General features: G+C 34.7%; 2 protein-coding genes across 2 annotated transcripts in view; both read right to left on the bottom strand.

The window, feature by feature from the left end:
* Positions 1-10,321, bottom strand: part of LOC132553018 (GATA zinc finger domain-containing protein 7-like) — a 28,737-nt gene extending 18,416 nt beyond the window's left edge. Inside the window, exon 1 of the mRNA XM_060217221.1 lies at positions 10,306-10,321. Coding sequence (XP_060073204.1) covers positions 10,306-10,321 — 16 coding nt within the window. The remainder of the gene's footprint in view (positions 1-10,305) is intronic.
* A 10,348-nt stretch (positions 10,322-20,669) lies between these two features.
* LOC132553019 (uncharacterized) overlaps positions 20,670-25,204 on the bottom strand; it is a 30,593-nt gene continuing 26,058 nt past the window's right edge. The window contains exon 16 of the mRNA XM_060217222.1: positions 20,670-20,963. Coding sequence (XP_060073205.1) covers positions 20,855-20,963 — 109 coding nt within the window. The 3' untranslated portion in view covers positions 20,670-20,854. The remainder of the gene's footprint in view (positions 20,964-25,204) is intronic.

A 25,204-nucleotide genomic window follows, 5' to 3' on the forward strand; every position in this document is an offset into this window, starting at 1 on the left:
TACTCAGAGTCCAATGTTATAACTTTGCTATTAAACACACTGTACCTTGAGTCATATTGTTATAACGTCACTATTAAACACATGGTACATGACGTCCTAATGTTATAACGTCACTATTAAACACACAGTACCTGGAATCCTATTATTATCACTTTGCTATTAAACACACTGTACCTGGAGTCTTATTGTTATAACGTCACTATTAAATACATTGTACCTGGAGTCCTATTGTTATAACGTCGCTATTAAACACACTGTACCTGGAGTCCTATTGTTATAACGTCGCTATTAAACACTGTACCTGGAGTCCTATTGTTACAACATCGCTATTAAACACACTGTACCTGGAGTCTTATTGTTATAACGTCGCTATTAAACACACTGTACCTGGAGTCCTATTGTTATAACGTCGCTATTAAACACACTGTACCTGGAGTCCTATTGTTATAACGTCGCTATTAAACACACTGTACCTGGAGTCCTATTGTTATAACGTCGCTATTAAACACACTGTACCTGGAGTCCTATTGTTATAACGTCGCTATTAAACACACTGTACCTGGAGTCCTATTGTTATAACGTCGCTATTAAACACACTGTACCTGGAGTCGTATTGTTATAACGTCGCTATTAAACACACTGTACCTGCAGTCCTATTGTTATAACTTCGCTATTAAACACACTGTACCTGGAGTCCTATTGTTATAAAGTCACTATTAAACACACTGTACCTGCAGTCCTATTGTTATCCTATTGTTATAACGTCGCTATTAAACACACTGTACCTGGAGTCCTATTGTTATAACGTCACTATTAAACACACTGTACCTGCAGTCCTATTGTTATAACGTCGCTATTAAACACACTGTACCTGGAGTCCTATTGTTATAATTTCCCTATTAAACACACTTTATCTGGAGTCTTATTGTTATAACGTCGGTATTAAACACACTGTACCTGGAATCCTATTGTTATAAAGTCGCTATTAAACACTCTACCTGGAGTCCTATTGTTATAACGTCACTATTAAACACACTGTACCTGGAGTCCTATTGTTATAACGTCGCTATTAAACACACTGTACCTGGAGTCCTAATGTTATAACGTTGCTATTAAACACACTGTACCTGCCGTCCTATTGTTATAACGTCACTATTAAATACATTGTACCTGGAGTCCTATTGTTATAACGTCACTATTAAACACACTGTACCTGGAGTCCTATTGTTATAACGTCACTATTAAACACACTTTACCTGGAGTCCTATTGTTATAACGTCACTATTAAACACACTTTACCTGGAATCCTATTGTTATAACGTCACTATTAACCACCATCTATCTCGAGTCCTATTGTTATAACGTCGCTATTAAACACACTCTACCTGGAGTCCTATTGTTATAACGTCGCTATTAAACACACTGTACCTGGAGTCCTATTGTTATAACGTCGCTATTAAACACACTGTACCTGGAGTCCTATTGTTATAACGTCGCTATTAAACACACTGTACCTGGAGTCCTATTGTTATAACGTCGCTATTAAACACACTGTACCTGCCGTCCTATTGTTATAACGTCGCTATTAAACACACTGTACCTGGAGTCCTATTGTTATAACGTCGCTATTAAACACACTGTACCTGGAGTCTTATTGTTATAACGTCGCTATTAAACACACTGTACCTGGAGTCTTATTGTTATAACGTCACTATTAAATACACTGTACCTGGAGTCCTATTGTTATAACGTCGGTATTAAACACACTGTACCTGGAGTCTTATTGTTATAACGTCGCTATTAAACACACTGTACCTGCCGTCCTAATGTTATAACGTCGCTATTAAACACACTGTACCTGCCGTCCTATTGTTATAACGTCGCTATTAAACACACTGTACCTGGAGTCCTATTGTTATAACGTCACTTTATCTGGAGTCTTATTGTTATAACGTCGGTATTAAACACACTGTACCTGGAGTCCTATTGTTATAACTTCGCTATTAAACACAGTGTACCTGGAGTCTTATTGTTATAACGTCGCTATTAAACACACTCTACCTGGAGTCTTATTGTTATAACGTCGCTATTAAACACACTGTACCTGGAGTCCTATTGTTATAACGTCGCTATTAAACACACTGTACCTGCAGTCCTATTGTTATAACGTCGCTATTAAACACACTCTACCTGGAGTCCTATTGTTATAACGTCACTATTAAACACACTGTACCTGAAGTCCTATTGTTATAACGTCGCTATTAAACACACAGTACCTGGAATGCTATTGTTATAATGTCGATATTAAACACACTGTACTCAGAGTCCAATGTTATAACTTTGCTATTAAACACACTGTACCTTGAGTCATATTGTTATAACGTCGCTATTAAATACACAGTACCTTGTATCCTATTGTTATAACGTCGCTATTAAACACACTGTACATGGAGTCCTAATGTTATAACGTCACTATTAAACACATTGTACCTGACGTCCTATTGTTATAACGTCGCTATTAAACACACTGTACCTGGAGTCCTATTGTTATAACGTCACTATTAAACACACTGTACCTGGAGTTCTATTGTTATAACTTCGCTATTAAACACACTCTACCTGGAGTCCTATTGTTATAACGTCGCTATTAAACACACAGTACCTAGAGTCCTATTGTTATAACGTCGATATTAAACACACTGTACCTGGACTCCTATTGTTATAACGTCGCTATTAAACACACTTTACCTGGAGTCCTATTGTTATAACGTCGCTATTAAACACACTCTACCTGGAGTCCTATTGTTATAACGTCGCTATTAAACACACAGTACCTGCAGTCCTATTGTTATAATGTCACTATTAAACACACTGTACCTGCAGTCCTATTGTGATGACGTCGCTATTAAACACACTGTACCTGCCGTCCTATTTTTATAACTTCGCTATTAAAAACACTGTACCTGGAGTCCTATTGTTATAACGTCGCTATTAAACACACGGTACCTGGAGTCCTATTGTTATAACGTCGCTATTAAACAAACTGTACCTGGAGTTCTTTTGTTATAACTTTGCTATTAATAACACTGGACCTGGAGTCCTATTGTTATAACGTCGTTATTGAACACACTGTACCTGGAGTCCTACTGTTATAACGTCACTATTAAAAACACTTTACCTGGAGTCTTATTGTTATAATTTCGCTATTAAACACACTGTACCTGGAGTCCTATTGTTATAACGTCACTATTAAACACACTGTACCTGGAGTCCTATTGTTATAACGTCGCTATTAAACACACTGTACCTGGAGTCTTATTGTTATAACGTCGCTATTAAACACACATCTGTACCTAAAGTCCTATTGTTATAACGTCACTATTAAATACATTGTACATGGAGTCCTATTGTTATAACGTCACTATTAAAAACACTGTACCTGCAGTCCTATTGTTATAACGTCGGTATTAAACACACTGTACCTGGAGTCTTATTGTTATAACGTCGCTATTAAACACACTGTACCTGGAGTCTTATTGTTATAACGTCGCTATTAAACACACTGTGCCTGCCGTCCTAATGTTATAACGTCGCTATTAAACACACTGTACCTGGAGTCCTATTGTTATAACATCGCTATTAAACACACTCTACCTGGAGTCCTATTGTTATAACGTCGCTATTAAACACACTGTACCTGCAGTCCTATTGTTATAACGTCGTTATTGAACACACTGTACCTGCAGTCCTATTGTTATAACGTCGCTATTAAACACACTGTACCTGGAGTCTTATTGTTATAACGTCGCTATTAAACACACTGTGCTTGCCGTCCTAATGTTATAACGTCGCTATTAAACACACTGTTACTGCCGTCCTATTGTTATAACGTCACTATTAAACACACTGTACCTGGAGTCCTATTGTTATAACGTCACTATTAAACACACTGTACCTGGAGTCCTATTGTTATAACGTCGCTATTAAACACACTGTACCTGGAGTCCTATTGTTATAACGTCGCTATTAAAAACACTTTACCTGGAGTCCTATTGTTAAAACGTCGCTATTAAATACACACTACCTTGAATCCTATTGTTATAACGTCGCTATTAAACACACTGTACCTGGAGTCCTATTGTTATAACGTCGCTATTAAACACACGGTACCTGCAGTCTTATTGTTATAACGTCACTATTAAACACACTGTACCTGCAGTCCTATTGTTATAACGTCACTATTAAACACACCTAACGTCGCTATTAAACACACGTCCTATTGTTATAACGTCACTATTAAACACACTGTGCCTGGAGTCCTATTGTTATAACGTCGCTATTAAACACACTGTACCTGGAGTGCTATTAAACTATTGTTATAACGTCACTATTATTGTACAGCTCCATTGTTATTGACTATTAAACACATGCCCTGCTATTGTTTAACACACACTGATACCTTGAATTATTGTTATAACGTCCTATTAAACACACTGTACCTGGAGTCCTATTGTTATCTATTAAACACACGTACCTGGTCCTGTCCTAAACACACTGTACATTTTGGTTTCTATTAAACACACTGTTTTGTTAATTGCTAAAACATGAAACATCTACACTGTTCTATCGTGACGAGTTATAACGTCACTATTAAACACATTGGCCTAGATTCTATGGTTATGATTTCTGTCTCCTGTTGCTGTGACCATTAACTATACCGATTTTATTATTATCATTTTTTTTTACATTTTTGATGTCATAAAGCGAAAATAAATAATTTATAAACATAATTTTCATTTTCAGAAACATTAATCAAATTAATTATTTATTGCATCTATGAGCGAAATTTTATATTTTCTCAGAATCCTTTTAAGCATGACATAACTACTGATGTCGCTAGAGATGTATCACGCTTAACTCATTAAGGATTAACATCCAATTTATCATAGCTTCCATCACATATTGAGGAAGTAGTGTTGATGGGTGCTAATTGAGTGAAGGAGAGAATCTATATCAACATTACATTCTTAACAGCGTGTCAATAGCACAATCTGTCATAGTGGGCCAATTATTACTCTTTATCTACATTTCTATCGATTTTTGTGCTTGTCAATACCCTGTACTCCTCGTTCACATTAATTTCTGTAGAAAGGCTGGTGACGTTTTGGCATGTAGATTTTGATTGAAACCGACTACTGTGTACAGAGTTCGTGTTACCTGCTTGTTTCTACTTCACTACCATCCGCTTGATTCAGACATGTGCACCCGTCGCTCACCTTCCTTCAGTATAAATAACAAATCATATTTCAGTGGCATTTTCAAAGCTTGGGAAATTCACGCAATCGAGGCAAGAACTTCCGCGTTGTATAATAATGTATTTTGCATAATGACATATTTAAATCCGGGCAAAAGGCATATAATTCCAGTCCGAAAAAGCTTTCTGTCTTAATCCAAACGACAAACAGAAGGCTGAACAACGTCAACATATTGTAACAGAAAACATATTCACAAGGACAGAATATATCACAACGTCAACACACCAGGACTGAATATATCACAACGTTAACACACCAGGACAGAATATATCACAACGTTAACAAACCAGGACAGAATATATCACAACGTCAACATACCAGGACAGAATATATCACAACGTCAACACACCAGGACTGAATATATCACAACGTTAACATACCAGGACAGAATATATCACAACGTTAACAGCTTGGGAAATTCACGCAATCGAGGCAAGAACTTCCGCGTTGTATAATAATGCATTTTGCATAATGACATATTTAAATTCGGGGAAAAGGCATATAATTCCAGTCCGAAAAAGCTTTCTGTCTTAATCCAAACGACAAACAGAAGGCTGAACAACGTCAACATATTGTAACAGAAAACATACACACAAGGACAGAATATATAACAACGTCAACATACCAGGACAGAATATATCACAACGTTACCAAACCAGGACAGAATAAATCACAAGGTCAACACACTAGGACAGAATATATCACAACGTTAACACACTAGGACAGAATATATCACAACGTCAACATAGAAGGACAGAATATATCAAAACATTAAAACATCAGGACGGAATATATCAGGACGTCAACACACCAGGACAGAATATATCACAACGTTAACACACCACGACAGAATATATCACAACGTCAACACTAACATAGTCAAAATATACCACAACATTAACTTGGTAGACAAAATACACCACAACATTAACTTGGTAGACAAAATACACCACAACATTAACTAAGTAGACAAAATACACCACAACATTAACTTAGTAGACAAAATACACCACAGCATTAACTAAGTAGACAAAATACACCACAACATTAACTAAGTAGACAAAATACACCACAACATTAACTAAGTAGACAAAATACACCACAACATTAACTAAGTAGACAAAATACACAACAGCATTAACTAAGTAGACAAAATACACCACAACATTAACTAAGTAACTAAGTAGACAAAATACACCACAACATTAAGTAGACAAAAAAATTAACACAAAATACACAGCATTAACTATGTAGACAAAATACACCACAACATTAACTAAGTAGACAAAATACACCACAACATTAACTAAGTAGACAAAATACACCACAACATTAACTAAGTAGACAAAATACACCACAGCAAAATACACCACAGCATTAACTAACTATACAAAATACACCACAACATTAACTAAGTAGACAAAATACACCACAACATTAACTAAGTAGACAAAATACACCACAACATTAACTAAGTAGACAAAATACACCACAACATTAACTAAGTAGACAAAAATACACCACAACATTAACTACAGTAGACAAAATAGTAGACAAAATACACCACAACATTAACTAAGTAGACAAAATACACCACAACATTAACTAAGTAGACAAAATACACCACAACATTAACTAAGTAGACAAAATACACCACAACATTAACTAAGTAGACAAAATACACCACAACATTAACTAAGTAGACAAAATACACCACAGCATTAACTAAGTAGACAAAATACACCACAGCATTAACTAAGTAGACAAAATACACCACAACATTAACTAAGTAGACAAAATACACCACAGCATTAACTAAGTAGACAAAATACACCACAGCATTAACTAAGTAGACAAAATACACCACAGCATTAGCTTTGTAGACAAAATACACCACAGCATTAACTAAGTAGACAAAATACACCACAGCATTAACTAAGTAGACAAAATACACTACAGCATTAACTAAGTAGACAAAATACACCACAGCATTAACTAAGTAGACAAAATACACCACAGCATTAACTAAGTAGACAAAATACACCACAGCATTAACTTAGTAGACAAAATACACCACAACATTAACTAAGTAGACAAAATACACCACAACATTAACTTAGTAGACAAAATATACCACAGCATTAACTAAGTAGACAAAATACACCACAGCATTAACTAAGTAGACAAAATACACCACAGCATTAACTAAGTAGACAAAATACACCACAACATTAACTAAGTAGACAAAATACACCACAGCATTAACTAAGTAGACAAAATACACCACAACATTAACTAAGTAGACAAAATACACCACAACATTAACTTAGTAGACAAAATACACCACAACATTAACTAAGTAGACAAAATACACCACAGCATTAACTAAGTAGACAAAATACACCACAACATTAACTAAGTAGACAAAATACACCACAACATTAACTAAGTAGACAAAATACACCACAACATTAACTTAGTAGACAAAATACACCACAACATTAACTAAGTAGACAAAATACACCACAGCATTAACTTAGTAGACAAAATACACCACAGCATTAACTAAGTAGACAAAATACACCACAGCATTAACCTAACTGTAGACAAAATATAGTAGACAAAATACATAGCAATACATTGTAACACAACAGTAGACATTCCCATTGTGTTTCATAGTAATACATTGTAACACAACAGTAGACATTCCCATTGTGTTTCCATAGCAATACATTGTAACACACCAGTAGACATTCCCATTGTGTTTCCATAGCAATACATTGTAACACAACAGTAGACATTCCCATTGTGTTTCCATAGCAATACATTGTAACTCAACAGTAGACATTCCCATTGTGTTTCCATAGCAATACATTGTAACACAACAGTAGACATTCCCATTGTGTTTCCATAGCAATACATTGTAACTCAACAGTAGACATTCCAATTGTGTTTCCATAGCAATACATTGTAACACAACAGTAGACATTCCCATTGTGTTTCCATAGCAATACATTGTAACTCAACAGTAGACATTCCCATTGTGTTTCCATAGCAATACATTGTAACACAACAGTAGACATTCCCATTGTGTTTCCATAGCAATACATTGTAACTCAACAGTAGACATTCCCATTGTGTTTCCATAGCAATACATTGTAACACAACAGTAGACATTCCCATTGTGTTTCCATAGCAATACATTGTAACTCAACAGTAGACATTCCCATTGTGTTTCCATAGCAATACATTGTAACACAACAGTAGACATTCCCATTGTGTTTCCATAGCAATACATTGTAACTCAACAGTAGACATTCCCATTGTGTTTCCATAGCAATACATTGTAACACAACAGTAGACATTCCCATTGTGTTTCCATAGCAATACATTGTAACACAACAGTAGACATTCCCATTTTGTTTCCATAGCAACACATTGTAACACAACAGTAGACATTCCAATTGTGTTTCCATAGCAATACATTGTAACACAACAGTAGACATTCCCATTGTGTTTCCATAGCAATACATTGTAACACAACAGTAGACATTCCCATTGTGTTTCCATAGCAACACATTGTAACACAACAGTAGACATTCCCATTGTGTTTCCATAGCAACACATTGTAATTCAACAGTAGACATTCCCATTGTGTTTCCATAGCAATACATTGTAACTCAACAGTAGACATTCCCATTGTGTTTCCATAGCAATACATTGTAACACAACAGTAGACATTCCCATTGTGTTTCCATAGCAATACATTGTAACTCAACAGTAGACATTCCCATTGTGTTTCCATAGCAATACATTGTAACACAACAGTAGACATTCCCATTGTGTTTCCATAGCAATACATTGTAACACAACAGTAGACATTCCCATTTTGTTTCCATAGCAACACATTGTAACACAACAGTAGACATTCCAATTGTGTTTCCATAGCAATACATTGTAACACAACAGTAGACATTCCCATTGTGTTTCCATAGCAATACATTGTAACACAACAGTAGACATTCCCATTGTGTTTCCATAGCAACACATTGTAACACAACAGTAGACATTCCCATTGTGTTTCCATAGCAACACATTGTAATTCAACAGTAGACATTCCCATTGTGTTTCCATAGCAATACATTGTAACTCAACAGTGGACATTCCCATTGTGTTTCCATAGCAATACATTGTAACACAACAGTAGACATTCCCATTGTGTTTCCATAGCAATACATTGTAACACAACAGTAGACAACACATATGGTTTTATTTCATGAGATGACATCGTTTTGTCATTATTTATAACTCATTAGTAGACATCACATTTTCTCCATATTTATATCTCACCAGTTGATACTTCCGTTGTATTTCTATAGTTATAACTCACCAATAGACACTTCCGTTGTATTTCTATAGTTATAACTCACCAATAGACACTTCCGTTGTATTTCTATAGTTATAACTCACCAATAGACACTTCCGTTGTATTTCTATAGTTATAACTCACCAATAGACACTTCCGTTGTATTTCTATAGTTATAACTCACCAATAGACACTTCCGTTGTATTTCTATAGTTATAACCCACCAATACATACTTCCGTTGTATTTCTATAGTTACATCTAACCAATAGACACTTCCGTTGTATTTCTATAGTTATAACTCACCAATAGACACTTCCGTTGTATTTCTATAGTTACATCTCACCAATAGACACTTCCGTTGTATTTATATAGTTATAACTCACCAATAGACACTTCCGTTGTATTTCTATAGTTATAACTCACCAATAGACACTTCCGTTGTATTTCTATAGTTATAACTCACCAATAGACACTTCCGTTGTATTTCTATAGTTATAACTCACCAATAGACACTTCCGTTGTATTTCTATAGTTATAACTCACCAATAGACACTTCCGTTGTATTTCTATATGTTTATCTCACCAAAAGATAGTTCCGTTGCATTTCCATAATTATAACTTACTTGTAGATTTCCCCATTGTGTTTCCATAGTGATCCCACACTTTTTAACAACCTGATTGTGTTTCCATAGTGATTCTTCACTTGAAGACCTCCCCATTGTGTTTCCATAGAAATTCCCCACCTTTAAGACCTCCCCATTGTGTTTCCATAGACATTCCCCACCTTTAGACATTCCCATTGTGTTTCCATAGAAATTCCCTACCTTTAGACATCACTATTGTGTTTCCATTGTGATTCTTCACTTTAAGACTTCCCCATTGTGTTTCCATAGAAATTCCCCTCCTTTAGACATTCCCATTGTGTTTCCATAGAAATTCCCTACCTTTAGACATCACCATTGTGTTTCCATAGTGATTCGTCACTTTAAGACCTCCCCATTGTGTTTCCATAGTGATTCTCCACCTTTAGACATACCCATTGTGTTTCCATAGTGATTCTTCATTTTAAGACCTCCCCATTGTGTTTCCACAGAAATTCCCCTCCTTTAGACATTCCCACTGTGTTTCCATAGAAATTCCCTGCCTTTAGACATCATCATTGTGTTTCCATAGTGATTCGTCACTTTAAGACCTCCCCATTGTGTTTCCATAGTGATTCCCCACCTTTAGACATACCCATTTTGTTTCCATAGTGATTCCCCACCTTTAAAACATTCCCATAATGTTTCCATTGTGATCATTCACCTTTAGACATCCCCACTGTGTTTCCATAGTAATTCCTCATCCTTGGCCTTCTCCATGTATTTCTAAATTTGTAATTCATCAGTATACTTCCAATTGTGTTCCCATAGTCGTTAAATCACCAACTGACACCTCCGATGTGTTTCTCTACTTTTAATTTACAAAACGACATTCCCAATGTTTTTTCCGTATTTATAACTGCCCAATGAATATTCCTATGGGCTTGTGTTATAGTAAACCGTCTGAAGAACAACTCCATACCATCTGAGCCAAACATATACACTCTAACCCCGACAAGGTCGACTTACTTTTAGTATCTGTATAATGGTGAGCGAAGTCGTTTCTATACTCGTGACACCCATCCAGTGATATAGCTCTAACACTTATGGAAGCCTATAATGATGCCAATAAACGTTAGGTACCAGCAGCCTGCCGTAATTTACTTGTATCTTGTTTCGTGTCCGTTTAAGAACATCCCATCATTACCGCTTCTGTTGAATTCTGTGACATGTTCCCTATGTTCTGCCAGGTCAGACGACATCGAAACTGATTGTAGATCCAAATTTTCTTCACAAATAACTTACAATCGATATTCCTTAATATGAGATCTCCTAATCACCTTCAAATTAACACCACAAAATGCATTGTCTTTGAATGAAACTATTTACTTGTTACTAAGCTTGATATTTGGCACATGCACGTGATATTCGCCATGTTTAATAATAGATTAATGAATTGTAAGATGAAGACCATGTGTTCCGTAATTTCAGCTAATTCCAAAAGTCACATCCTCTTCTCCAAATGACTCGTACATTGCTGAATATTATTTAGTAAAGTGTTGTTCATCCATATTAATCGAAATGAAGAAGGAAGAAAAGAAGCATTGTAAATCTGTGTCAACAAACAACATGACACATTCTGAAAAGTTCTCTTGAAAAGCTGATGCATCCGATTGTCACTTTCCCCGATCTGATGTGAGAAATCAGTCTTTTATCTACCCTACCTCGTTAGATTTTACCTACTGTACCCTGTCTTCCCTTTTTGTGTTAGATCCTCTCATGTCCTCGTTTTATCTAAACAAACAGGAGTAATTTATAAAATGTGAATTTTGGGGAGCAAATCTAATGTTAAGGTTTTCAGCAAGTTTTGTTTTAAAGCAATACTGGATAAAAAATGTAAAAGGACATTTGATTAATTAACAGTTCAAGAATCTATATGAATTATAATCAAGATACCGAATGTTTATGGTCCAAAAGGTGTATTATTTTGTTATTTTAGGAGCAGGTTTTACATTAAAGTCTTTTTTCAATCATTAAAGAATCACAAATACAAATGTCAAGAGGCAGCTCATTGTTAAATAAAAGGATTTGTATAATATATAATAGAGGTTTAAATGTTTGTTAAAATAAAAGGATTTGTATAATATATAATAGAGGTTTAAATGTTTGTTAAAATAAAAGGATTTGTATAATATATAATAGAGGTTTAAATGTTTGTTAAATAAAAGGATAATATATCACATAGATTAACATGTTTGTTAAATAAAAGGATTCGTTTAGTATATCATATATATTTACATGTTTGGTTGTCAATTGGTATTTTTATGAAATTCGTCATCGATTGGCGCTGATCTTCACTAGATCTCGTTACGGTATGGATGGTAAATACGGATGTTTGTGCAGGAACAGTATGTTCATATAACTATCGTACTCGGTCTATAAAAACGGTTTACTACTTATAGAAATCAAAGCAAAATTACAAAGTTGGCACAGAATGTTTGATGTTCAGAAAAATGGCGGTAAGCCAGGTAAACCGTGGCGGATTGCCAACAGTGGGTGCCAAGCTACAATGGTAGACTCGAGACAGGTTTAATTCTAGCTTGTTCACAAATTATTTTAACCTACAAGCATAAAGTCTGTATTTCTTGCAACGGAAAGTGATGGCTAGAACAATATATAAATCAATATTTTTCCTATTTATAACATAGCTGAAAAACGCCAGCAATATGTATATAAACTGAACGGCAGCTAGGTTAGAAAAAGTCTGCGACACTTAGGAATATCTATGGACACACTACACATAGAGTTAGCCGCCATTTTCCTCCGTCAGTGAACACCGGTTCCATGTCGCATTCCGACTGTTGATAGGCCTGACAACCTGGGGGATGTTGGTGATGGCAAATCATTTATTTGTCACACGTTCTAGCGAGAAAAGATAATCTGAAGTCGCAATGAGTTAAATCGGATGTGGGATGAATAGTAATGAAATGAATGTGAGAGCTTATCATTCCGTGTATACTTGATCAAAGGACTATCTCCAATACAGGAGGATAACAGGCAACACCGCCACGTATATACGGGCTCTTAAGATTTACGAAATGCTTGTAGTAATAAACCCGTCGCTTTAAGGACAGGCAGGCACTAATATTTCATTCTTACGTATAATGAGTATATTAGAGTGACGTTTTAAGACAGGGGAGACAATTACACATTTTCCCTTTAAAGCCGTCGCTTTCAGAAATGGTAGAAAAACATATTTCACTATCTAAATATGAGAATATATATTAAATTCGTCACTTAAAGAACGGATAGACAAATATATTTCACCGTTAAATATGAAATTTGCATAAAATTCGTCTCTTAATTAACGGATTGCCAAATATATTCACCTTTAGATATGAAATTTGCATAAATTCATCACTTATAGAACGGGTAGACAGATATATTCCAGCCTTAAATATGAAATTTGCATTTAATTCCTCACATGAAGAAATGCATACAGAATCCTATGGGAATTCTCCATTTCATGTGAATCTTTGGTGTTTTCTTCTGCGAGACTTGGCGAGTATACAATAAATCTCCTAGAAGAACTTCGTAAAATCACATATAGAACAAGATCGCCTTTATCACACATCTCAGAAAAAATACAATATGAAAGGTTTCAAAGTCTAAGTGTGGAGGGCAAATTCAAAAAGACAGTCACTTTGTTGCGCCATTTTCAATCAACATCATTGTCCATATGCTGACATCAGAATCGATTTCTGACTGGCACAGCCAATAGAAAACGCTTCAGGGTATATTACCCAAGTGACATATGTAAACATATATCAGAGTGATTTTACTGGATAACATGCGATTAGAAAACTATATTTCGCACTTAAACATGAATATTTACAACATTTAAGTAGGAGAATCAATATTTTATTCTCCTATAATATGTCTGTACCAAATATACCCGTTGGTTTAGGAGAGAGATAATTATGTATCATTATTTGAATTGGAGCATTTGACATTAAACCCGTCCCATTAAGATGAAATGTGCATCATTCAGAAGACATGAGGTTTGGTTGACCATCCTCTGCTTCATGTACATCGATTGTGTCTACTGGCGAGACACCTTACTATGAAGCGAGCCCCCATCCTTACCCCCCACCCCTGGTTGCTTTTCAGTGATGTAGCGACCAGTTACTACAAGGAGACCCCGCCTCAAAATGATCTTTGCATTTGGCGAGGTGATAAACAGGTAACAAGTTAAGAAAATGAAACGTATTAGAAACAAGAATTCTCTACAGTCTCCTTTAAGATGACACAGATATAATATTTGGAATAGTTTTACTTTACTAACTGTCGCATTCAATTTTGTAACAGGTTTACTTAGAAGTACATATGCTACTTTTCCTCTCATAAAAATGCAATATGAGTGTAATTGACGACAGCTATGTTGGCAGGCCAAATCAGGGGCTTTACAAGTAGACACATGTGTCGCATCTTAAACACGAAGTGACGATCAAATACAACACAAAGCCAAACAATGAAGTTAATCAAACTGGGAGCAGAGATTATGTGAGTGGGATAACAAGGACTAAAACATCGGCAGGATCTGCTAGCGATGACGTTGTGCACCATGGGGGTATAAAACAAACAAGAAAGCTAGAACACCAACAATATCCAGACAGCTTGTAAAAGACTTGGATCGGGTAGAAAGAAACTGGAGGCGTTTGAAATTAACGGCGACGGGCATGTAGGCAGATAGTGATGCAGGATATTGAAGTGTATGGTAGAATACGGATGTAAATTATCGCTCAGTCCAAATAATATTATTTTTTGCTAATTCCATATTCCGTAATGTGAAGATATAATTTCTTTTATATCATATAGTGTGTGTCAATATTATACTTGTGTATTACATTATATAGTGTGTGTCAATATTATACTTGTGTATTACATTATATAGTGTGTGTCAATATTATACTTGTGTATGACATTATATAGTGTGTGTCAATATTATACTTGTGTTTTTATATAGTGTGTGTCAATATTATATTTGTGTATTACATTATATAGTGTGTGTCAATATCATACTTGTGTATTACATTATATAGTGTGTGTCAATATTATACCTGTGTATTACATAATATAGTGTGTCAATATTATACTTGTGTATTACATTATATAGTGTGTCAATATCATATTTGTGTATTACATTATATAGTGTGTGTCAATATTATACTTGTGTATTACATACAGTGTGTCAATATTATATTTGTGTATTACATTATATAGTGTGTGTCAATATTATACTTGTGTATTACATTATATAGTGTGTGTCAATATCACACTTGTGTATTACATTATATAGTGTGTGTCAATATTATACCTGTGTATTACATTATATAGTGTGTCAATATTATACTTGTGTATTACATTATATAGTGTGTCAATATTATATTTGTGTATTACATTATATAGTGTGTGTCAATATTATACTTGTGTATTACATACAGTGTGTCAATATTATACTTGTGTATTACATTATATAGTGTGTAACAATATTATACTCGTGTATTACATTATATAGTGTGTCAATATTACATTTGTGTATTACATTATATAGTGTGTGTCAATATTATACTTGTGTATTACATACAGTGTGTCAATATTATACTTGTGTATTACATTATATAGTGTGTCAATATTAGTGTATTACATTATGCAGTGTGTGTCAATATTATACTTGTGTATTACATTATATAGTGTGTGTCAATATTATACTTGTGTATTACATTATATCTTTTGCGTCAATATTATACTTGTGTATTACATACAGTGTGTCAGTATCATACATGTGTATTACATTATATAGTGTGTGTCAATATTATACTTGTGTATTACATTATGTAGTGTGTCAATATTAGTATTACATTATATAGTGTGTCAATATTATACTTGTGTATTACATTATATAGTGTGTCAATATTATACATTATATAGTGTGTGTATTTACATTATATCATTATATAGTGTGTCAATATTATATTTGTGTATTACATAGTGTGTGTCAATATTATACTTGTGTATTACATTATATAGTGTGTCAATATTATACTTGTGTATTACATTATATAGTGTGTCAATATTAGTGTATTACATTATAGTGTGTGTCAATATTATACTTGTGTATTACATTATATAGTGTGTGTCAGTATCATACATGTGTATTACATTATATAGTGTGTGTCAATATTATACTTGTGTATTACATACAGTGTGTCAGTATTATACATGTGTATTACATTATATAGTGTGTCAATATTACAGTGTGTGTATTACATTATGCATTAGTGTGTGTCAATATTATACTTGTGTATTACATTATATAGTGTGTGTCAATATTATACTTGTGTATTACATTATATCTTTTGTATTACATTATATAGTGTGTCAATATTATACTTGTGTATTACATTATATAGTGTGTCAGTATCATACATGTGTATTACATTATATAGTGTGTGTCAATATTATACTTGTGTATTACATTATATAGTGTGTGTCAGTATTATACATGTGTATTACATTATATAGTGTGTGTCAATATTATACTTGTGTATTACATTATATAGTGTGTCAATATTATTTGTGTATTACATTATATAGTGTGTGTCAATATTATACTTGTGTATTACATTATACTTGTGTATTACATTATATAGTGTGTCAATATTAGTGTATTACATTATATGTGTGTCAATATTATACTTGTGTATTACATTATATAGTGTGTGTCAATATTAGTGTATTACATTATATAGTGTGTGTCAATATTATACTTGTGTATTACATTATATAGTGTGTGTCAATATTATACTTGTGTATTACATTATATAGTGTGTGTCAATATTATACTTGTGTATGACATTATATAGGGTGTCTGTATTCGATAACGTTTCATCAGTGGATTGTATGCACGTATAATTATTCTGCCAACGTGGTCTTGCAAATCAACATAACATTTACTGTAGTTTAAAATCCACCAATCGAATTAAGGACTAATTGATATATTACTTGTTACACATTGAGTTACGTGTTATTATCTGATTTATTAGAGACAAGAAATAAATACTTGAAATATTTTCTTTGTTTACGTCAATATCAATATCTGCTTGAATTCCTATAACGATAAGTTTTCAATACTATAAAAGTGCAATTTCGCATGAATTCGATGAAGCAGCAGACAGGTTTTATGTGACATTATATCGAGATAATTTGTCACTGTGAAGCAACATTATATTTGTATTATAAAATAATATCCAGCTAGCGGATCTCCCTGTGATTTTAACGTCTCTTTGTCTGGGTTTACCGAGACACAAACAGGTGAATAGTATTACCCTTTCTATACAGAGACAGCTGTTTATGTTTTCGTGCTAATGTAGGGAAATCGAAACTCCTCAATTAGTGTTTCATTTATCCATGCTTTTTCCCTTCTTTGTGCTTAATCATAGAGATAGACTTGGTTTTAAGTAAATTTGACGATATCGCATCTGTTCATTTCAGCATAACAGTTACCTGCTGTTATTTACTGTCAGTCTAACTTGTCTCGACATCTGTTCTCACGAAAACGTAATGAAATTCAAGTATTTCTTTGGTTCCGGCCAAAACTGTTCTTAACCCTGGTAAATTATCAAGTAACAAGAAAAAACGAACTGGGATGATTCGTGTCATAAGGACTTAATACTATTGTCTTATGATCTTAGCTGATGAAAAGTAGCCACATTTGTTGTTGGCGCTGATAGCATACAGACGTATCCCACGTTTCGATACTATATTGGGAATTTGTCTTAAACGACACCGCATGACTATCGTGTTCGGACGTTCCGTGCGGGCGGGAACACGTGTTCGTACCTCAGGAACGCGTGCTGTATGGTCACTTTCTAGCTGTCATCTCAGCAGCCGGACACTGATGTTTGTTTGTTAGTTTTTTGTTCTTACATTATTTGTTACTTTTAATTCTTTTCTTTCTCTGTCTTTTGATCGCATGTGAAAACAACCCATATTTTTTCCAAAACAACACAGGTCCAATGTTACTCCTAGGTCCACCTGTTCCGATAAAATTGCTTTTCCGGCCTTTGGACACAGCTTTCCGGGTTCTTTCTCCGGTTTTTTTTCTGGGTGCCAGGTGCGCGTTGATGGAGAATACGCTTGTTTATAGTGACATTGTTTGTAAATTTAATGTACATCATTATCAGTACGGTTTAATAATTTTAACAATTGTTCGTAGCTGTGATGCTTTGTTTACATTAGAAGTTATGAAATACGATAAACTTCAACTTACCATCATTCAATGCTTCCATTTAAATCTAGGGTAATACCAGTGTTGGAAGTTGACGAAACACGGAATCTCATCATTTATTGTCAGCATTTCTTAATATGCTGATTGATATTATTTTTAACATATCTATATCGTTAAGGAATTCATTTTAAAAATCACAAATTTCGTTCGAAGAAAAACGTTAAAATTTCTGTATCATAAGAAATAATCCCGCGATCTACATCTCGATAATGTAAACAGGTCACGTGGTTCATTTATAAGCATTCTGGGATATTACATATTTGTGTAGATAATTGAGTCCATGTTCACTGGAATCACCAACAAAAAACAAAATGAAGTTAGATTTAATTCATGATTTATTGTTGAAAGCCTCCCATTCCTGTCTATGATGATAAGAATGTCCAGGTATCACATAAGCTTTAGGGCAGCATACAGAAACTGTACATATCTGGTTACTAATGTATATGTACTAAAACTGAAACAATTAAATGAATATATATATATATATAAAAAATAACAAGTTATTCTTGTTTATCTTGTTAGGTCTAATTGTATTTTAAGTAAACGATCAACAATACAATTCACGATACAATCGGTAAACTACAATATCGTAACATACTCGTCACATCTGATGTACAGTTCTAGGTTTTCTATATATTGGCTTTGATTTCAAGTATGAACTTCTAGAGGGTAGTCTCTATTACAGATAAAATCCATTTGATTATGAAAAATGTGTACATAATTAGACAGCGATAACATAATCAGGTATTTCAACAAGTCTTAAATACTACAACTATAAACAGCTGTTTAATTCACTATATATGACTAATTATAACATTTCATTAATTGAACGCTATAACTTGTTAATATTCTTTGCAATCTCAATTTGGAGGAAATCAAGAAATAATGACGTTTCGTAGTTAAAACCTATGTCGTAACCTCGGTATAACAATACAATACAAAACAAGATAGAAAATAATCCAACGTCAATCTCAACCATAATATTTACTGTTAATATAACACCATTCACAAACAATCCATTCGAATTTTGAATTTTGAATCGACAGTAAAATATTGATTGTGACAGTTAAATTAGATTGTTTGATGATTTGTAAAATTTTGAATCAAATTCTTGAAACACAGTCCAGACTCTCGATAGTAAATTAGAAGAAATATATGGGAAGATAGTCCGGACTCTCCATAATAAAACCGGAAAAATCATATCCGGAAAGACAGCATAGACCCTCATTGACACATCCGGGGATATATCCGGGAAGTTATCCAGGCCTATCATTAACAAATTCGGAGATATCATATCTGGGACGTTATCCCGGACTCTCAATAATAAACCCGGAGATATTATATCCAGGAAGACACCCCGGACTCTCAATAATAAACCCGGAGATATTATATCCAGGATGACACCCCGGACTCTCGATAATAAACACGGAGATATTATATCCAGGAAGACATCCCGGACTCTCGATAATAAACCCGGAGATATTATATCTAGGAAGACACCCCGGAGATATCATATCCAGGAAGACACCCAGGACTCTCAATAATAAACCCGGAGATATTATATCCAGGAAGACACCCCGGACTCTCAATAATAAACCCGGAGATATTATATCCAGGAAGACACCCCGGACTCTCAATAATAAACCCGGAGATATCTACAACCAGAGGGTTGAGCTGGTCATTAAGAAATTCACTACTGAATAAAGCAGGTCATTAATGTATATATAAAAATATTGATATAAACCTCTCTTTGATTAGTTCAATACCTACATCTACTGACAAGCGATCAGTCTTACACGTCTACAAAATATTAAAGTGGCGAAAATTGATATGATCGGTTTTCAGAAAAAAATCAAGAATTGCTTTAAATCGATAAAAGAAAAAAACATTATTTTGTTAAAATGTATATGTCAAGCACTTTTGTGGACGGGCACATTTTCAAAAAGATTCTTGGTTAAAACATCTGACCACGCCAATTATAAAACAAGAAAGCGATAGTACTATTTCAGATCTTACCTGTATACTAACTAGGTTTGGAATCCTGATAATTCTCGGTACAAAAAATATCTGAATGCCAAGTCTTAACGGTTTAAAACAAGGTGTTAACAGTTTTGATTGGAAAGTATTAATATAATTAAACAATATACAAGTTACATGGAAAAGTATGTAAGAAAATAGATGATTTTTAGTAAAATGTCCATCATCACTAGTGGTGCCTCAGCCGATTTCACGGTTCATTGATCACATCACAACACATGTTTTGGATTCCTTCACCTTCTGTTGGTCCGTTTCGTCAGTCGCCTGCCTCTTCTCCACAAGTTTCATGTGTTCGTTGTGTAGAAAAGTTTCTCTGTAAATATATATATGTATATTATAAACTGGAAATCACATTATAAATATAGTTTGAACAAAACTAATATGTTGGGAGTTGAACTCAATAATATTTTGATACAAGCCTATCTATATAACATGCCATGCCATGTTATTTAACTGTGACTATAACGACAGGGAATGACACTTTCAAAGCTGATAACTCTGTCGTTGGATAAAAAAAGTGAGTAACCGACTTAGTCGGCAATCAAACAAAAACTGGTTTATATCTTTCACATATGTCGGCTATGATGCTCGCGTTAAGACTTCAGCTCTTCTGAAACACATATTTCTAAACGCTAAATGATCCTTAAAGGGAGAAAGACATTCTGAGAGTATCTAGCCTGTAGTTAAAGACAGACATGTACACTACCTACATGTCAGGTGAAAATTATAATATTATTGAAGTAGATGAGAAACACAAAGGAAAAAATAAGTAAACAATATATGTTTTATAGTGTTATACTAACATCAACGCCGAGAGCATTAAACGATCCAAGTCATTTCATTCATAACACTTGTAAAAATGCCATACTAATGAATAACAATTTTAAGTACAGAGTACAAGGATGAAAATATTACAAAAAATATTTTATCCAAAAATGAATCCTGAAATATGCCTTGTGGTCTATATCTACAACACATCATTTCTATGATCAGTCCACACAGTTCTCAGGAGAAGACACAGAACACAAGTTATAATCAGTATTGTGTCTACAATGGCTGGTGTAATCTCAGTGGTAGTATCCCAATTCATTCCCCCAATATACATACATATTATAAAATCTTTCGAATATATTTGTAACTGATTTTAGAGACCAAAGTCTAAAACATAGAATGACTTATATCATACAATTTATTGTTGATACTACCTAATCTAGAAAATGTTAATTATCTACCTGTAGTCACAGTCACTGATGCCGGTTAACTTCTAATTATGCTATAAACACTAACATGTATATATATCCAGGCACTTTGTATATCTGTATTATCCTCAGGAGAACGTCAAGAACAAAAACTGTTTTCGTACTTATTATTTTATCATGTTATTTGATGTAATAAAAATCATACAGTCAAACTATTAACACTGGCAAGATAATTTTGCCGGCTTCATTTATGACGTCATCAGCGAGAGTGGCATGTCAAAGGCTATGCCTCGAGTTGCTGAGGCTAAAATGATTGGCTGTGCATATTTAAATGTATAAGCCTTCAAATTCATCATATGAAAATGGTGTACCTCTCATTCTATGACGTCATAATTGATAATGACATACCACGTCACACCTCTTGGTTCATATGATAAAGGATAATGGCCGTGTCACCTAGAAAATGTGACGTCATCAGTGATAATGGATGGTAACGTCGGTAGTCCCAGCGTGTTGTCACGTGATACCAATGACAGTAGCAAGTTAATGTCGCCCAATCTAATGTCATCTAACAGTATTTCTCTGTTATCGATTTTCTGGCTTGACTAGCTCTGTGTATGTGTCGATTTGAAACATGCTAACAGATGCAATTGTGACAATCAACATGAGACTAATAGATATGTGACAAGCGTGTGTCACGCGCCGGAGAAACCAGGTTAGACCGACTACCTAGATCGTAATGTAGTAAATGGTTCTGGTCGAAATGAAGAACAACAATGGCCTTTGTCAAAACGATCAACTGACAGTAAGATAGTGAGATAAATGACGAGTTACCAGTCGTCACATTTTACCGTATCGGCCTTATCTCTGGACCAACTACACACTTTCTGTCACGTGATTATCGTAACAATCTTACAACACAGCATATGTTAGTGCAATTAGACAATTATATAGAGGAAACATCAGATGAACCCTACATCAGAATTCGAAGTTTGAAATCAGCGTTTCTGTATTGGTAGGAAACACACCCTTTATCGATATACATACTACATCTAACTGGTCCGTACACTTTACAGTAACACGGGAAATCAATGAAATAACCCCGATGTTCCACAATTATATATGGATGACATTTTCTCTTAACTACCAGTATAATATAATCAATTGCTTCTCGTTTGTGATGTGAATTATGTAGAATTGGCTACTTAATCCGATTGATAAATAAAAACATAATGATATGTACTTATCGATGGGCGACATTTAGTCAATATTCTCTACAAGTGTCTTACTTAATAATACATAATCAATATTTATAAACACTAAGTCAATGTTCCGTAAACCAATTGTGTACTTTTTCTGAGATATAGACGACTATACAATGTTCTACAATAAACACATTAATGAACAACGCCGATCAATAACATAGTATCTGATACAATATCAGTAATGTATAGTAAAGGGTGATTAAATTCACATCATACAGATGTTTCGTCTTTCTACGTGTAGAGGCCTTGAGTGCGGAAATCTAGGAGTTATTTGACGTCACTTTACATCAGGTCTCGTACATTAGCGAGATATGACGTCACATTACACTAGGTCGCCTATATAAGCGAGATATGACGTCACTTTGCACCAGGTTTCAATAAATTGGTATGATATGACGTCACTTTACACCAGGTCTCAATACATTAGTATGATATGACGTCACTTAACGCAAGGTCTCAATACATTAGCAAGATATGACGTCACATTACACTAGGTCGCCTACATTAGCGAGATATGACGTCACTTAACGCCAGGTCTCAATACATTAGCAAGATATGACATCACATTACACAGTCTCAATACATTAGCGAGACATGACGTCACTTTACACCAAGTCTCAACTGTTTAGCTAGAGATCACGTCATTTACACCAGGTTTCAACAGATTAGCCGGATCTGACGTCATTTGACACAGATAAGCCAGATTTGTACGTCACGTAGACTTTTCAATAGATAAGCAAGACCTGACGTCACTTGACACCGGGTCTCAATACATTAGTAAGATCTCTCAACAGCTCAACATGATCTGACGTCACTAGATTTAGCAAATGGCACATTGGTGAAATACATCTTTACAGTAGTATCAAACTGCCTCACGCAGCTATTTCGTCCTTCTAGGACTCGTCAATGATGTTACATCACGCAGCTATTTCGTCCTTCTAGGACTCGTCAATGATGTTACATCACGCAGCTTTTTCGTCCTTCTAGGACTCGTCAATGATGTTACATCAAGCAGCTATTTCGTCCTTCTAGGACTCGTCAATGATGTTACATCACGCAGCTATTTCGTCCTTCTAGGACTCGTCAATGATGTTAGATCACGCAGCTATTTCGTCCTTCTAGGACTCGTCAATGATGTTACATCACGCAGCTATTTCGTCCTTCTAGGACTCGTCAATGATGTTACATCACGCAGCTATTTCGTTCCTTCTAGGACTCGTCAATGATGTTACATCACGCAGCTATTTCGTCCTTCTAGGACTCGTCAATGATGTTACATCACGCAGCTATTTCGTCCTTCTAGGACTCGTCAATGATGTTAGATCACGCAGCTATTTCGTCCTTCTAGGACTCGTCAATGATGTTACATCACGCAGCTATTTCGTCCTTCTAGGACTCGTCAATGATGTTACATCACGCAGCTATTTCGTCCTTCTAGGACTCGTCAATGATGTTACATCACGCAGCTATTTCGTCCTTCTAGGACTCGTCAATGATGTTACATCACGCAGCTATGTCGTCCTTCTAGGACTCGTCAATGATGTTACATCACGCAGCTATTTCGTCCTTCTAGGACTCGTCAATGATGTTACATCACGCAGCTATTTCGTCCTTCTAGGACTCGTCAATGATGTTACATCACGCAGCTATTTCGTCCTTCTAGGACTCGTCAATGATGTCTAAGTTTTGAAAATCAGGAGGCGACTGAGAAGAATCCAAAGTGATCGAACAAAATGCCGAAATTTAGAGACTCATAATTGAATGAATTTCGTGATTTTGAAATATCAGCCAATTTTAGAATTGTGTACATTGTATATTCTGTATCAAGTCACCTTCCGAATGAATTCAAACACATGTTACGGCAAATCTCGACGACTAAAAGTCCACCAGTAGAGTATATACATGCAATTTCGAGGGTTTTACGAAAGACACAAAGTGAATAGTAAATTGTGACAGCTGAGCAGTAAATCCGTGTAATCATGGAGTCGTACACATCTATATCTGACAGGTATCCTCGTTATCAACGATATTGTTATCTAAAAAAAAAATCTAGTAGAGTATCACTGGCTATAATGCGACCCTGTTAATCA

This window comes from Ylistrum balloti, unplaced genomic scaffold (assembly GCF_031769215.1).
Source record: "Ylistrum balloti isolate Yb309-2 unplaced genomic scaffold, AGI_CSIRO_Ybal_v1 Utg370292, whole genome shotgun sequence".
Classification (NCBI taxonomy): Eukaryota; Metazoa; Mollusca; class Bivalvia; order Pectinida; family Pectinidae; genus Ylistrum; species Ylistrum balloti.